Below are 18,338 nucleotides of genomic sequence, written 5' to 3' on the forward strand. Positions count from 1 at the left end.
TGGCCAACCCACCTAACCTGCACATCTTTGGATAGGAGCTGCCGGTCCCCCGCTCAGCCAGAATTGCAGGTGCCCCAGCAATGAGGACGATACCAACATGGACGAGAGCCCGCCAGGGGCTTGGATACTGCATCCTACCTCCACATCGTCCCCCACCCAACACCCCCCCCCCCCACTCAGGCCACACCCCTCCACATGCAAAACCCTCCGTGATAGATACCTGCCTCACTACGGGGTTTGGGCCCTGGGTTAGCAGTAACAGCGGGTATGGTCCATGGGATGGATGATGACAACCCACTCTGCGATGAGCCCAGGTGCTCCGCACCATTTGACAAATTCTGACTCCTGCCCACAGTAGCACTTTCCACCATTCACCAGGGTGATCCCAGCACGTGAGCTGGACATTTCATTACGTGGTCCCATCGAATCCCTGGGGTAACGGTGGTACAGGGGGGACAACAGCGGAGCAGTCCATGAGCCAAGACCACACCCAACATCCGCCCCCCCCCCCCCCCCCCAGCGCACTACATGGGCGCAGCCCAGGGAGGTGAGTAGCTAGTGCTTCAGTGGCCAGGGCATCTGGCCATAGTGGCCGGTATGGGTGCCAGCAAGTGGTGCAAGGTGGGGATTCGACTGCCCTCCGGGTGGGAGAGGGTAGCGTTACAGGTGTGCGGGGTGGGGGTTGGTGCCAGGGGCACAGCGCTGCCTACTCACCTTGGCCGTCCTGAGGAGGTCTTGCAAGTTTTTCTTGCATTGCTGGCCCATCCGGACAATGTTGTCCACGGCACTGATCACTTCTGTCATCTGCATCCAGGCACGGCGAACGATGGCGTCTGGCAGCCTCTTTCCCAGCCCGGGTACAGGGTCGCCAGCTTCTCCTCCACGGTGTCCAGCAGGATCTCAAGCTTGGCGTCCGTGAAATGGTGTGCCACTCTCCTCTCTGCCATCTTGTTGGCCGGGATGGCGTATATGGGGAGTTAAGTGTGTATATGCGGTTGCAGCTTTTCGGCCTCCTGAGTGTTATATCTCGGACCCGGTGAATCCCGCACCGTTTCTCATTGGAATCGATTGTGTTCCACGTGGCGCTGTTGATGGCCCCTTAATGGTCGCCAATTTTGCTGTCGTAGAAGTTCACGAATCCTGCCCCGGCATCAACACTTCGTCTCAGGAACGGAGAATCCGGCCGAATAAATTTGACCTTTTATTTGTGTGACGTTATGAAGGCAAATGGTATTTTCAGGTTCCTCTTTTCAACAACTGAGGTATTTTACATAATAGCATAGCAAAAGATCGACAGGCTGAAACATTTACTTCACAACCTTATGGTTACAGTTTTGAGTCTGTTTTCACAGTTAATTGACTGCTCGAAACATTTATATGGAAACAACTTGAAAGAAGAACTTGTGATGGTTAAGTGCCTCCAGGGAAACTGATGAAATTATGTAATTTCACCATTGTTTACAATATCAAATTTTATTCACCCAGATAAACTTAACTGAAAATAATGACATTTGGTCTCACAGCCTGGGATGAATTAATTAAAATTATACAACAGCAAGCATCAAATGTCAGGCTTTCTGGATTTTCTATTTACAATACAAAACAATACCAATTTGCAATAAAATTATTTTTAGTACAGCAAACTCATATCTTCACTACTTAGATTGGCTTCTCAATATTTCATGAAAGAACAGCGGGATCTTGAAATTAGTCAGCCTGTAGAAACTACAATTATATTTTTAGAAAGCGTCCCATCCTCCAAAGCTATGTTTCAAGATACTGAAGCCATTGTACTGTAATAGGTGACATTATTCCTTATTTTTTAGTACAGTTGTATGGCTTCCACCAATGTGAGAACTGCAGCACTTTCTTCCTCTGATCGTCAAAGTTTTCTCTGATTGGCTTCCTCCAACACCTTGGCTCCAGGTCTAACATGCCTCCAACTATTTCCTTTAAAGATGAAAAAAAAAGCAATTTATGTCGATGTTTCTTCTGAAAACCATTACACATTGTATTTTTATTCCCCTTATGTAATGCAATTTGTCCTTTGGCATCGCTATTCCACTTGCATAATACGTTTGACAGCTGGATCAAGGTCAACTTCCTCCCTCTCCTCAGAAATGCTCACTTGTGCTCAAAATTGCCCCCACCTTCTAGGAAGATCACAATTATGACAACTTTAAGTCCCACCGTTTATAATGGTTTTGTAACTAAATGACTGGGGCGGGATTCTCCAATAATGGGGCAATGTCCCAACGCCCGCGAAAAAACACGCGCAAATCACTCTGGACTTCCCTGGAGAATCGCAGGAGCGGCGTCGGATGCGATCTTGGGTTTGATGCCCATTCTCCGCCCCCCCCGCCGAGCGCATATTTCGACGCGGAGAATCCCGTCCCCGATTAGCAATCCCCCCAGCCTCCTCTTCCTTTCCTGTTTATTCGGGCTAAATTTGTCCAAAAGTGCCTATTTTATTGTGTTCTGGAGGAGAGCCACCTGATGTGCGACTGCTTGGCACACCCCCGTCACCGGAAGTCCGCGCTGGTGAAAAATGCTGACATGCTATATGGCTGTTATTAGTTTCTTAGTCAAACTCTTTTCTTTGTACAACACACCTCTCGTTAATCATCCTATTTGTATTTGAGGAATTTAATATATATTTTGGGAGAAAAAACAACCAATGGGAATACACTTAATGGAAAGATAGAGGATTCAAAATTTGATGGCCCCCAAATAGGATTTGGAGATCTCGATGCTCGAGTAACCCATGCCTGTTCAAAGTAAATGCAGGCAGCACATAAACTTGGTGCAGCCAGTTGACGTACACTGTTGAGTGGCTGTCTGCCTCACCAGGTAGTCCAAGTTCAAGCGAGATAGCACCATTTAAAGCCAGCATCTTCAAAACGAGGTGTGTTCTGCCATCAGCAGGTGCAAAAATGGTGGAAAAGCAGTTAATGGGCAGGAAAGGGCGTGGGTGGAGAGGGGGGCGCGGTGCTAGAAGGCCCTCCTGGAAGACACGAAGAAGACAGAGAAAGCAGGTAGGCAACCATCGTAGTCAAGCACCAAGGACCTGGACTTTCTCTTACACTGCCTCCTTCACTCACCTACCAACAATCGCCATCAACAAAAACTCATACTTCCCATTTATGGCCTCTTCTCCCCTCCACATACTTAACACTGCTGCAAGTTGCACACCACGTCCCATAGCTTTCATAAGCTTCCAGTTATTCAAGTGTGGTAGGCACATCATTCAAACACATTGGATTGCACTCACTGACACAATTCTTTCTCTCTTGCTGGACAAGGTGCTGCATAAAGATGCAGCAGTACCTAACCAGTGAAGGACAGGCACAGTCACATGTCCTTCCGCCATGGAGAAGTCGGTGCTGGCAATCATAGCCAGAGGTGAGGTTGAATACCATGAAACGTGAAGTATGTTCTGAACTAATTCACCTTCTCATATCCCACAACCTCTCTGATTTGCTGGGCTCCGTGCACAGGTGCACCCGTGATGCAGATGGTATCAACACACAACTTCAGTCTCCCCTCACTACCCTGTGCTCACCCCAATCGTAGCAAAAACCAGAAGGCAGATTATCTGAAGGGTCATAAATTAGGAGAGGGGAATGTGCAATGAGACCGGAGTGTCCTTGTACATCAGTCGCTGAAGGTAAGCATGCAGGTGAAGCAGGCAGTAAAGAAGCCATAACCTTGAAGCTGCAGTGCAACGATACTCCGTGCATCATGAGCATGGAGATTCAGTGGCTGTAAAGCAACAAGTGTATAGTCAATGGCATCCTACACCATGGGAAAGCTGGCACCCTGGCGATGACACATGGGCACACCGCCCATTTCCCGCTATTCAGAAAGAACACAATGAAGTTCCCGCTCCTAGTGTAAAGATTCTTTGTCACCTCTGGTGCAGCAGTGGATGACAAACTGGAAGATGTTAGGGAAGCTATCCATTCCAGCCAGGAAGGACCGCAACGTGCAAAAATTAAAGGCCATGGTCTGTACCAAGAGGTGAGAGAGTTCAATGAGCTTCTCCTTTGTGAATCGTAGAAAAATGTACATGCAATTCATGGCTTAGGTGGAGGTAAGACCAGAATACCCAGAAGGCCCTAGGTCACTAAGGCCTCCATACTGAAAGCCTTTCTTCCAAGATACTAGAAATTCAACAGCCATCAAAATAATTGAAAAGATTCTGTACCTCTGGTAACACAGCACTAAATGGGTTAAAACCACACATTTTGTTAAATTGTATATTTTGATGAGCACCACTGATTTGAACAGAGCAAACTTTAAAATGCAAGATTGAATTAGATGTTTTAAACAACCTTTCTGAGCTGAAAGTGGAACTATCAAAGTTAATAGGGAGGAGGATTGGCAGAATGCCAAGCAGTCTGCTGAAACTTGATTCTGGCAGCTCTGAAAACATCTGGGTTTTGTTTGCTGGGGACTTGCTTGGAGTTCATGAGGCTCTCCCTCTAGGTTGCAGTAACTGACTCTATTTCAGTCCAATAAATCTCAAACCAGTCAGGATTCTTCTGGTTCCTTTCCCATATACAGTGAGTGCAGAGTTACAGATGGCAAAACACAGATCATCCCACTTTGACACCACACTCAGGCATTGGGCATTGCCAGAAAGAGCCTGATTGAGGATGTTGAGGAACTCCTGGATTCTACCTGGGACTGTGGAATGACAAGCGTTAATCAGAGGACGATCTTTCTTAGTAGGGTGGTATAGCCTCCTTGGCTGAAGCGTGACCTTGCTCCACATGAGGGAGTGGTTACTGACGCAGTCAACACTGCATAAGCTGTGAATGATGAGCACATTGTTGAGGGTGGTACCTCTGGTGATGATAAAAGTCTAGCTGATTCCAGTTGTGATCTTAGTTTAGAAGTAGCTGTTCACTGCATAGAGTCCATGGCAACAGCATAGCTTCAGCAACAACTGTCCATTCTGGTTAATTTTGGCAATTCCCTGGTGCACACTGGCCAAACTGTGCGGTTGTTACCCACCGTGCTTTCGAGTCACGAAGCATCAAGGAAATTGGATGAACAGCTCCCACCTCGGCTGCCTCAGAAGAATATTGAACATTTCATGGCAGGGCAGAGTGCCAAATATGAAAGTACACTAGCATGAAGGGATTCCCATTATGTTTGCCCCCTGGAGTCAGTGGCGACTCCGTTGGCTGGGTCATGTGCGACAAATGGATAATGGCCACATCCTCAAAGACATGCTCTGTGGCAAACATGCTATCGGAACAAGCCCAGCAGGCCCACACGCCTGCAATTCAAGGACATCTGCAAGCGCGATATTAAATTGACCAGGATTGTCGTTGATACGTGGGAAGGCTTTACTGCTGATTGGAGTACCTGGATGCATGTAGTCAGGAAGGGCGTTGGAAAAAATAGAGGACAAAATAAATTACCACATGGCAGAAAAGAGAGCCCAGCAGAAGGAAAAAACATCAGTGAACCTCGGATCAACACTACTCATCCGTGCCAGCTGCAGAAAGAAATGTCATTGATGAGTTGGCCTCTAAAGCCACAGCAGATGATGTTAAATCCAGAAGTGACATACACCCTGAGCTCAGTCCATCGTTTCCTGAGGATGATACCTACTATGGAGCAGCAGTGTGCAAGTAGTTCTCTGAAATCACCTGGTGACTCACCTGGTACAATCATCATATTGTATACAGCCTAACAGTAACAGCAACACAAACATACTTGAATGACAAATTCAATGTACTACTAATAGCATGACATCTTTGGAGCCAATAAATTTACCATTTTTTCTGCTGATTGAATTTTTGCCAAGATGATTTATGGAAGCATCAAGTTAATTGTCGATATCATCAAGCTCCACAGCAATACAAGTTACCAATAATTAGGGATTACCTTTCCAAAATAAGAAGGAAACTTCTCTTCATTTTCAATGACGTGAGCAAATCCCCCTTGGAGACCAAAATCCACAGAAAAATACGGGAGACCTTTTGGAACCTGAAATAAAATAATTATTAGTATTGATGAGTCTTTTGATGTAATATTGACTTTGTGGCATGTAGCTGCCTGCATCTGAATGAAAACAGGAAATGTTGGGGTCAAAATTTATCCGCAGTTCAAGGTCTAAACTGACAGTCAACAGAGAGGAGGCTTTCAACCCGTGAGGCTGTTATATGCCAGAAAGACGTGTTGTTTAAAAGCAAAGTACAGGAAGCACCTGATTAGGCCTTCTACAACTGTGGCTATTTAAAAAAAAAAATTTAACAGAATGTTGGCTTCGCTGGCTAGGCCAGCATTCATTGCTCATCCTTAGTTACCCTTCAGAAGGTGGTGGTGAGCTGCCTTCTTGAACCACTGCATTCCAAGGTGTAAGTACACCCATAGTGCTGCTAGCGAGGGAGTGCCAGGATTTTGACCCAGTGACAATGGATGAACGGTGCTATATTTCCAATTCAGGATGGTGGATAACTTGGAGGGGAACCTCCAGGTGGTAGTGTTCCCAGGTGTCTGCTGCCTTTGTCCTTCTAGATGATAGCGGTCATAGGTTTGGAAGCGGGGACTTGCTTTTGTTGCCACAGTATTTATATGGCTAGCCCAGTTCAGTGTCTGGTCAATGATAATCTCCAGAATGTTGATAGTGGGGGGTGCCATTGAATGTCAAGGGGCAATGGTTAGATTCTCTCTTGTTGGAGGTGGTCAATGCCTGGCACTTGTGTGGTTACTTGCCACTTGTCAGTCCAAGCATAGATTTCTCCATGTCTTGCTGCATTTGAACATGAACTGCTTTAATATCTGAGGAGTCACAAATGGTATTGAATATCGTGCAGCCATCAGTGAAAATCTCCACTTCTAACCTCATGATGGCAGGAAGGTCATTGATGAAGCAGCTGAAGACGGCTGGAACTAAGGCTCTGAAAAAAGATTTGCATGTTCTAGACTCTACAATCTTAAAGCAAAACAAAATTTCAAATTCCTGCAGTTTATTTAACTATTCTTCCCAAATTGGCATCACTGCTGTTCACTTTACAATGTATTGAAAGCAGTTTGAGAGAAGTGAGGCAGTTTTGTGATGTTAGATTAATTATTGAATCTCTCGCCTGCTGGGCAGTCACTGCTCGTTGCTCCTTCAACTTGATTAAATTATATGATACAATCTTGTGAATATTTACATCACAACCTGGTGGATACTCATGGCTGTGTGAAAGAGTATCGGTGGATAGTGCGGTTAATTGCTGCAATTATATTTTATTGAGCACAGAGTTATTGTCAGCTTAGGTAGACACACTGGGTCAGAAGGTTGTAGTTAAAGTCCAACTCAGTGTGGTGCTGAAGGATTGCAGTCCTGTAGAAGAGCTAGCTTTTCCATAACATGAATCTTTCTGTTTTTTCAGATGGTTATAAAACATCCTGCTGCAGTATTTGAAGGAGGACTCCCTGTTTAGAACAAGTACCTCACTGGTTCTATTGAAATGTAGCCCAGGCCTTGAAATGGCTCTGGCTTCTTTATTCCCAACCTCTTTATTCCCGACCTCTTTATTCCCGACATTGGTGGCCAGGAGGCATACTCCACTGAACACCTGGCTTAAAATTAAAATGTAAGCAAACATGCCTTCCATGTTTTCTCAACAGATTTAAAAGAAAAATGGTTGTTGCAGTAGGAAAAGGACCAAAGATATTCGAAACAAAATAAAAATCACATCAACTTTAAAATGTGAATACAAAATGGTAAACGCTTTCCTATTCTGTTCAGCATTAGATTTTTATTTGTGATGGTCTTGCTGTGAAAAGAAAATAATTCCCTTCTCCTCAGTAACAGGTCCAGCACCAATGTGCCTTATGTTAAATGCAAACAGAGAACCCGTTTCATTTCTGTGATACTGGGTCTAAAATCAAATGTCCTTGGAGTTATAATCCCCGCTAGTCATAGTGAACGCTAGCATCAATGCAATGTGCCTGGTGTACGTATTGCCAGTACATTTAACATTCCATCAGTAGAGGCTTTTCATTTCACACTGAACCCAATCATGATCACTTCCCTGGACGACATAACAGATGCAGTAAGATGAAGCAGAAATGGGTTCATATGACAGTCGCCAATTGGATAATACAATTGAGAATCAGGTTCGATATAGAATCATAGAATTTACAGGCAGAAGGCCATTCAGCCCACCAAGTCTGCACCGACCCTTGGAAAGAGCACCCTACTTAAGCCCATGCCTCCATCCCATCCCCGTAACCCAGTAATCACACCTGACCCTTTGAACACTATGGGGCAATTTAGCATAGCCAAAACACTTAACCTGCACATCTTTGGACTGTGGGAGAAAACCGGAGCAGCCGGAGGAAACCCACTCAGACAGGATGTTGCCTGGGCGAGAGCATTTCAGCTATGAAGAAAGGCTGGTTAGACAGGAGTTGTTTTCCTTAGAGCAGAGAAGGCTGAGAGGGAACCTGATTGAGGTCTACAAAATTATGAAGGACATAGTTGGGTAGATAGGAAAAAACTTTCCCCTTAGTAAAGGGGCCAATAACCAGGGGCATATTTTAAGGTAAGGGGCAAGAGATTTAGAAGGGTTTTGAGGAAAACCTTTTTCACCCAGAAGATGGTGTGAATCTAGAACTCGCTGTTTGAAAGGGTGGTCGAGGCGGGATACTTCACAACATTTAAGAAGCATTTAGATGATCACTTGAAATGCAAAAGCATACAAGGCTATGGGACAAAGTGCTGGAAAATGGGATTAGAATAGATTGAATGATGGCCAGCGCAGACACAATGGGTTGAAGGGCCGCTTTTTTGTGCTGTAACACTTTGACTCCAAGATCATGGCTGATCTGACAGTAGCCTCAAATCCCCTTTCCGGTCTACTCCCCCATAACTCTGGAATCTTTTGTTTTTTATAATAAATTTAGAGTACCCACTTCATTTTTCCAATTAAGGGGCAATTTAGCGTGGCCAATCCACCTACCCTGCACATCTTGGTGTTGTGGGGCCGAAACCCACGCCAACACAGGGAGAAGGCGTAAACTCCACATGGACAGTGACCCAGAGCCAGGATCGAACCTGTGACTTCAGCGCCGTGAGGCTGCAGTGCTACCCACTGCACCACCGTGCTGCACTGGAATCCTTTGTTGATCAAACGTTCAACTATCTGAGCCTCGAACATTTCAATGGACTAGCCTCCACTGTCTGGGGAAGAAAGATCTCAGAACAAATACCCCGAGAGAAAAAAATCTCTCCTTATATCAGTCTTAAAAGGGTTACTGCTAATTTTTATACTGTGTCCCCTAGTTCTAGACTCTTCCACAACAGGAAACATCCTCTCAGGTAGCATCCACCCTATCAAGTCTCCTCAGGATCTTATATGATGCAATAAGGTCACTTCGCATTCATCTAAACTCCACTGAGTAGAGGCCCAACTTTCTCAAACTTTTCCTATAACCCCTTCTTCCCAGGAATCAGTTCAGTGAAACATCTTTGAACTGATTCCAAAGCAATTACATTCTTTCCTAAGTAAGGAAACCAGAACTGCACATAGTACTCTAGAATCGATCCAAGGGCCTGTACAGCTGCAACTGCACTTCCTTACTTTTACACTCCATTCCCATTACAAGAAATGGCAACATACCATTTGAACATACAAAATAGGGGCAGGAGTAGACCATATGCTCATCAAGCCTACTCCTCCATTCAATACCATCATGGCTGATCTTGGGGTCCAACTTATTCTCCCACCCGCTCCTCAAATCCCTTAATTCCCCGAGTCACCAAAACTCTATCTATCCCAGCCTTAAATATATTCCAATAATGGAGAATCTGCAACTCTCTGGGATATAGAATTCCAAAGATTCACAGACATTTGAGTGAAGAAATTTCATCTTCATCTCAATCCACAATGGTCGGTCCCTTATCCTGAGGCTGTGCCCACTGTGTTTTAGGTTGCCCGACCAACGGAAACAATCTCGCAGAATCCACCCTAACAATGAAAGAACCTTTTATTCTTCTAAACTCCAGAGAATACAAGCCCAATTTACTCAACTTCACATGCAGGGACCAATTTAGTGAACCTTCGCTGTACTGCCTCTAGCAAAAATATATCCTTTCTTAAATGTGGAAACCAAAACTACACACAGTAGTCCAGACGCTTTTCACTTAAAACCTGTACAACTGTAGCAAGATTTCAATGGTACAGAAGGATCTCGGTATCGTGATACATGGTATATCCTGGGAGATTATGCTTCAATTATCCAGACACTGGTGAGCCCACATCTGGAGTACTGTGTACAGTATTAATCTCCTTATTTAAGGAAGGATTTAAATGCATTGGAAGCAGTTCAGAGAAGTTTTACTAGACTAATTCAAGGATGGGCGGGATGTCTTATGATAAAAGGCTGAACAGGTTAGGCTTGTAATTGTGGAGTTTAGAAGAGGAAGGGGTAACTTGATTGAAACCGTTAACATCCTGAGAGGTCTTGCCAGGGAGGGTGTGGAGATGATGTTTCCTCTTGCGGGATAACCTAGAACAAAGAATCACTGTTTAAAAATAAAGGGCCCCCCATTTAAGACAGAAATTAGGAGAATATATTTTCTCAGATGATTGCGAATCTTTGAAACTCTCTAAAAAGGCAATGGAATATTTTTAAGGCAGAGCTATATAGAGGCTTGATTAACAAGGGGATGAAAGGTTATCAAGGGTAGGCAGGAATGTGGACTTCAGGTTACAATCTGATCAGCCACAATATTGAGTGCTGGAGCAGGCTTGAGGGGCCGAGTAGCCTCCGCCTGCTCCAAATGTGTATTATAAGCACTTAGATAACAAAAAATTAGTATGGAGGTGCAGCAGGTGATTTGCCTTCCTGATTATCTGTTGCACCTGCAGACTGACTTTTTGTGATTCATGAACCAGAACACAGATCCTTCTGCAATATAGAATTCTGTTGTCTCTCTGCATTCAAATACGGTACTGTTCTTCTATTCTCCTGGTCAAAGTGGACAAGTTCACATTTTGCCACATTATACTCCATCTGACCACTCACTTGACCAATCTAAATCCTTCTTATACTCTTATCTCCTCTTGACAACTTACTTTACAGCCTATGTTTGTTGTGTCATCAGCAAATTTAGCTACCATGCACATTTGGTCCCTTCATCCAAGTCATCAATATTGATTGTGAACAGTCGAGATCCCAGCACTGAATCCTGTGGCACTCTTATGAGCTTTTATTTTGTGTGATATGCCACCTTTGAAATGACACCTTGTCGAAAGCCTTTTGGAAATCTAAGAACACCACATTCACTGCTTCCCCTTTAATGATTTAACGATTTTCTAAATGCCCTGTTTTTACCTCCTTAATAATGCATCCTTGCATTTTTTCTGTAACAGATGTTAACTGGCCTGGTTTCTTACTTTCTGTCTACTTTCTTGAACAGAGGTGTTACATTCATGATTTTCCAATCTGCTGGGACCTTTCAAGAATCTAGGAAATTTTGGAAGATCATAACTAATACATCTATTATCTCTGCAGTCACTTCTTTTAAGACCCTAGGATGAACATACAAACGTGCATAGTATAAGCAAGAGTAGGCCATTCGGCCTCTTGAGCTTGCTCTGCCATTAAACAAAATCATTTTGATGTGAATGTAGCCTGAACTCCACATTCCCACTTACTCCTGATAAACTTTGACCCTCTTGTTAGTTAAGAATCTATCTACCTCTGCCGTAAAAATATCCAATAAACTTGCCTCCAAAGCTCTATGGGAAATAGAATTCCAAAGACCCACAAACCTCAGAAAAACAATTTTTCTTATCTCAATCTTAAACTGGAAATCCCTTTTTAAACTTTGTCCCGTAGTTCCAGCCTCTCTCACAACGGAAAACATACTTTCAGCATTCACTCTGACAAGTTCCCTCACAATCTTATATGTTTCAGTAAGATCACCTCACATTCTTCAACCAAATTCTGGCCCTATCTGTTGGTATACTCTTACATTTATATGCCCTTTTCCTTTCTGCCACATTGATTTCATCACCAATGCCACTACCATGCTCTATCATCTTGCCTTTTCTCTTGATATTATCACATTTCCCCTCACATGATTCTTTGCTCCATTATTTAGTTTAAGGCCCTAATTATATGACTTGCCAGAGCAATGGTCCCAGCATGGCTCAGGTGAAGACTATCCCAATGGTACAGCTCCCACTTTCCCCAGTAGCTGCATCAGTACCCTTTGAATCAAAACTCATTTCGCACACACCAATCTTTGAACCACGTATTCAGATCGCTAATCTTATTTACCCTATTCCAATTTGCTTGTGGCTCAGAGATTATTAGGTCTGAGATTCTACTTTATACATTTAGCCTCTAAACTGCTCAAAATCCCAAAGCAGATCCTTTCTTAGTCGTATCCACGTTTTTGGTACCCATGTGGACCACTGTAACTGGATCCTCTAACTACCACTGCAAGTTCCTCTCCAGGCCCAGACATATGTCCTGAACCCTGGCACCAGGCAGGCAGCACAGTTTTCTGGGCTCAGGTTCTTGGCTGCAGAGAACCATGTCTATTCACCTGACCAAACGGTGCCCTACAATCACTACGGCTTGAATTTACAGGACAATGCGGACTCGGTTTTAATGGACATGGATTGGCATAAGGCAGGATCTCCGCCCCTCACTTGGGAGCAAGTGCTATCTTGGAGAGCTGCCAGCCAATCTGATCGGTCAGAAGAGCCACTGCTGGAGGCTGTATGGCACTCAGTCCCAGGCATGGGAGGACAGGTGGCAGGGATCCCGGGGGGGCGACGAAGACGAGGTCTGGAGTCACGTGGTGTGTGTGTGTAGACAGCATCGCATTCTGGCCTATATATCTATTTACCTCCCTCACTTTAACAGCTCCCGGCACCATGGTACCACGGTTGTTCACTCGTTCACCTTGAAATCTTCGCTCTAATCCATACAAGCTGCAAGAGGCTCAAACCTGTTGGACTATTGCAAGGGCTGAGGATATTCAATTCCTAGCTACTTAATCCCCATACATACCCCACTTGCAGTCACACCCTCCTGTCCCTGGCCACAGACCAAACATTCACTCCCTCCATCATGATGCACAGTAATAGCAGTGTGTACCATCTACAAGATGCGCTGCAGGAACTCACCCAGGCTCCTTAGGCAGAACCAGCAGCTCAAGAATGTAGCTCATCACCACTTTCTCAAGGGCAATTAGGGATGGACTGCAAATGCTGACCGAGCCAGCAAAGCCCACTTCCCAGTCTTTTCATGTCGGGAGGTGGGGGTGGTCAAATTTTCAAAGGGCAAATTTCAGCAAAATATGGATTCGGCACAATATTAAACATGATTTTTCTGTTAAAAAATCAATAAATCAACAATTTTTAATAACATAATTAATAAAACAATCATTAAGAAGTGTCATAGAATTTACAGTGCAGAAGGAGGCCATTCGGCCCATTGGGTCTGCAACGGCCCTTGGAAAGAGCAGTCTACTTAAGCCCACACCTCGACCCTATCCCCCTAACCCAGTAATCCTACCCAACCTGTTTGGGCACTAAGGGCAATTTATCATGGCCAATCCCCCTAACCTGCGCATCTTTGGACTGTGGGAGGAAACCGGAGCACCCGGAGGAAACCCATGCAGACAAGGGGAGAACGTGCAGACTCTGCACAGACAGTGACCCAAGCCGGGAATCAAACCTAACCAATAAAACCACACTTTGCCTTATCACTTAAGAAGCAGAACCAGAATTACACACTAGGCCCCAACTCCTGCTCACCAGAGGAGGGAGTGGCCCCAGGCCAAACTAAGGTATTGAGTTTAACTAACACTGATCTGTGTTTGCCTCTGATAGTGCAAACTCGGAGCTGACCTTAGTAGAATTCCCACAGGTGGGGGTCAGAAGCGGGTTGCCTTTCAGCCTGGGTTTTCCCCTTCTCCAAGCCTGCTTTGTGGATAGGTTTATGGGGAGGTTTTTGGGGAGGGAGGAAGAAGGGGGCAGGGTGTGTGTGGTACGTGTCCAGCTCACTCCATTCTCAGGGTTCCTGGTCTCACTCACTCACACAGACCCACTCACACTGACACAATCATTGCCAACCCAGGCCTGGGAAATTTGGGCATCTCATCAATTGATACTGATGGAAGCGAAAGTAGAAATTGCAGATGCATTGACCATAGTTTTTTTAGTCCTCCTGAGATATAGGGCTGATGCCTGAGCACTGCCAGAACTGCATATGTTACACTCTTATTCAAAAAAAAAAAAAAGTGCAAGAATAAGCCCAGCAACCACAGGCCAGGCAGTTCAGCCTCAGTGGTTGGGAAGCTTTTAGAAACAATCATTCTGGACAAAATTAATAGTCATTTGGGCAAATGTAGATTAACTAAAGAAAGTCAGCAGAGTTTTAAAGGGCAAATCAAATTTAACTAACTCGATTGACCTTTTTGATGAGAGGCTAGACAGGGGTAATGTGGCTGATGTGGTATACATGGATTTCCAAAAGGTAAAGTGCCTCACAACAGATTGTATAATAAAAGGAAAATGATAGCAACAAAACTGGTTGAGTGTCAAAGAATAGAGTGTAATGGTGAAAGGTTGCTTTCTGAACTGGAGGAGGGTTTATGGGTTTCCATGAGTTCGGGATTGGACTCCTGCTCTTCCCCTTGATATATATTAATGACCTAGACTTTGGAAAACTGGGCACAATTCCATAATTTGAAGATAGCACAAAACTTAGCAGTATTGTGAATTGTGAGGAAGATAGTATTAAATATCAAAAGGGTAGGCAGGTGGCAGATGAAATTTTATTTGGAGAAGTGTGAAATGATGTATTTTGATAGGAAGAACAGGAGAGGGAATATAAAATAAAGGGTACAGTTCTAAAGGGGGTGTAGGCATGAAGGGACTTTGGGGTATATGCGCATCAATCATTTAAGGTGACAGCACAGGTTGAGAACACGGTTAAAAAAGCATTTGAAATCCTTCATTTTATAAAGGCACAGAGTACAAAAGCAAGGAAGTTATGATGAGCCTGTATAAAACATTGGTTTAGCCTCAACTGGAATGCTATGTCAGGCTCTGGGCAGCACACTTTAGGAAGGATGTGAAGGCATTAAAGAGAATGCAGAAAAGATTCACGAGAATGGTTCCAGGGATGAGGAACGAAGATAGATTGGAGAAGCTTTGACTGTTCTCCTTGGAGAGGAGATTTGATAGAGGTCTTCAAAATCACTAGGGTCTGAACAGATTAGATGTGGAGAAACTGTTCCCATTGGTGGAAAAATCAAGAACCATAGCGAACCAATTTTAAGTGATTGGCGTGAAGAAATATGGTACTATTTTAATATTCGTAGGGTTTATTTTGTTATTCTGTGAAGCAGTCTTCTTTGCCGGTGTGTGGCTAATTTAATTAAACCAATGACAGTTGGGCTGCAGGGTTTAGGACATCAAAGAGGTCTAGGTGTGAAAGGCAGGCACTTGAAGTAAATATGACCACAGTGAATTTTCTATAAGTAAATGAACCGTAGATAAAATTTGTATCAGGAGATAAGGAAGGTTTGTTGTGTTCAGCTGTTAAATTAATATCTTGGAAAAGATAATAAAATATATGGCAAGATTATTCAATTTTATTTAACCTGAAAGTGGGGCAGTAGAAAGAACACAAAGATTTTTATATTCTGGGAAAGGTGACTTTCAAAGAAGGATAAGGACAATGGAATAAAGATGAAAGTGAGAAAACACCACTAATGGAGAGATGTAATAGTTGTGTTGGGAAGTGACCATGCAGACCTAATACAATGCTGCTCTGTGCTGGGAAAAGAACTGTGAAGAGGCAAAGTGAGGCAGTTTCCAGCCAACTCAGAAAAGTGTTTTTTGGCTGACGCTGGATTTTCCGCAACATCGGGAACTATGTTACCTGCGACGGGCGACGGAGAATTCAGCCCAGTATATCAAAAAGCAAACATGGAAATAAATGCATGGGTGAGATCCAGACCGCGACATCTCGCGAGGTTCGGCTGAATCGTCCGAGATGTCTCAAGCAAGCTTCTCTCAAGATTCAACGGCCTTGTTGCAACACCAAGTCAAGCGTGACAAAGTTGGTAAATTGCGCTCAGTATTTAGAGGCTAAAGGCTTAAAAATTACACGCTCTTCATTATCCTGCATTATTTGAAGTTATATGCTTTTGCAATGTGCTAATTTTAGGATGGTTCAAGACCTCAATATTGAATTGAACTACAGAAGATAAGTACATTTTGCTGAACTCCCAAATGTATATGATCAGACTATTGGTCATGCAGGATATAGTTTTGGTCAAGTAACTGTTTATAAAGCCTCCTTTTATTAACAAATTTTAGATGAAGAAATCAGAATGAAGCTGAGAGCTTATTACCTTTTCATAGTACCACAGACCTCGGGAAGCACATGGAAACATGAAACATTATGGTTTGCAGAGGCAAAGGTGTGCATTGTGAAATGAACAGCCAGTCTCTAAATGCAGTCGTTTAAACATTTGTATTATCCAATTGGCACATCTGAAAGGGTACATATTCTACACAAAGGAAAATGAAAATGACCCTCAAAAGCGTATCCTTAGATACAATATTTGAAGAATTTCTTAAATAACAGGAATAATTACTTACAGCTCTGCGGATATCCCTTGTGGAAAGGTCAACTAGTTTCTTGTTTATGGCCCACTCTTCATCAGCCTCCATTATAGCTTTCTTTCAAAAATTACACAAATGGTTTTTTGAGTACATTAAAATAGAAGCACAGTATTGTGATGAAGGAGAATAACCACATTGAGGAAAGGCATTATATTAAAAAGATAACAAAAGGAAATAAATGCAAAATTATGGTATTAAAGCACATTGTATTTACAAGCATGGAGTCAACATTACCAGGTTATGGAAATCAAAATGAATTACATATGATTTTCATATTGGTATGAGAGATTATAATAGATAATAATAGATAATCTTTATTATTGTCACAAGTAGGCTTACATTAACATTGCAATGAGGTTACTGTGAAAATCCCCGAGTCGCCACACTCCGGCGCCTTTGATTTAGACCGCTAAGAAAATTGATGATGTTCTCCTGAGAATCGTGGGAGGATTACGGAGTGCATGGTTCACCACACAATCGGGTGTTCAGATATTTTACATTAAGGTTTAATTAATAAAAATAATGTTAAATGTCAATTCATGTCATTTCAATGACAAAATATTTTGGTAATCAATCAACCACCAAATACTATTACCATAGTTTATACCTGGCAACAATTCAGAGGGAAAACTGCTTTCTCTTTGAAACCTGTTTGATTCAAAACATTTTAGAAGCTATTTAGCCTGTATCAAATTTTAGAAAGATGCTGTAAAATTTAGCCAAAAATGACCCCTACAACAGGACATCATAAAAATAATCAAATTAAACATCTATATGGAGATCATTTGGAAAACAAGTTAACTTTTAGGCTTCTTTTAAATAACACCATATAGGATTCCAGGAGTATGTGTGCTCTTTTGACCCTTTTGACACAGTTAATAATCCAGTGAAGTAATTTGAAGTTATTAAAGGGGAATATTACTGCAGAGTAGAACGCTTTTAGCATAAATTCTCTCTCACTTTTAGGTGTCCCTCATGAATTTTAATATGCTGCCTGCATCCCATGATTGTTATATTACCACTACTGGTAACATATTATATTCTTTGTCTTTTCCTCCAAGAAAGCCAGACATGTAGTGTTGACAAAGAATACACAAATAAGAAAATTGAATCAAAATTAATTTATTTTACACTACTAACTAAAATGAAGTTTGCACATTCTACTGAGTTATAGATAATAAGCAAATGATATTGAATCTGTACACAGTATTCAATATTCTATCTAACTAAACTACACTATGACTTGACCTCGTGCTATATATCTCTATTCAACTTTCACTCTGCTCTCTTCATTTTCTCCTCAGCTTCTCCCAGAATTCCTAGAGATGCTGTCTTATATACAGTGAATTAGTGATGCCCTCTAGTATTTGATTCATAGATTCAGATATTAATCCTTTACTGTACTGGCATTATACATATCATTTTAATGATTACCAAATATTTAAAATCGGGTAGACTATAGGTAATTGCTTTATTGTCAGTGAGAATGCCTTTGCTATGAACAACTGTTGAAGTCGTTATGAAATTTTACCATTGGGCAGGATGAGATTCCAAATGTAGATCCTTAAATGAAACATAGGGCTGAATCTTCCAAGGAGTGCTAATCAACCTCAGATTGCCACTCCACTCCTATTTACTAACCTGCACCAGAACCTCCCAGTTCTC

The 18,338-nt window shown here is 42.9% G+C and overlaps 1 protein-coding gene across 2 annotated transcripts in view; it reads right to left on the reverse strand.

Moving 5' to 3' along the window:
* Positions 1–1,188: 1,188 nt before the first annotated feature.
* cwf19l2 (CWF19 like cell cycle control factor 2) overlaps positions 1,189–18,338 on the reverse strand; it is a 202,048-nt gene continuing 184,898 nt past the window's right edge. For both annotated transcript variants that reach the window (XM_072476758.1, XM_072476757.1), the window contains exons 16-18: positions 16,650–16,730; positions 5,902–6,003; positions 1,189–1,950 (exon numbers count right to left, since the gene is read on the reverse strand). In XM_072476758.1, the coding sequence (XP_072332859.1) occupies positions 1,816–1,950; positions 5,902–6,003; positions 16,650–16,730 (318 nt within the window). In that variant the 3' untranslated portion in view covers positions 1,189–1,815. The remainder of the gene's footprint in view (positions 1,951–5,901; positions 6,004–16,649; positions 16,731–18,338) is intronic.

The sequence above is a fragment of the Scyliorhinus torazame genome, chromosome 15 (assembly GCF_047496885.1).
Source record: "Scyliorhinus torazame isolate Kashiwa2021f chromosome 15, sScyTor2.1, whole genome shotgun sequence".
Classification (NCBI taxonomy): domain Eukaryota; kingdom Metazoa; phylum Chordata; class Chondrichthyes; order Carcharhiniformes; family Scyliorhinidae; genus Scyliorhinus; species Scyliorhinus torazame.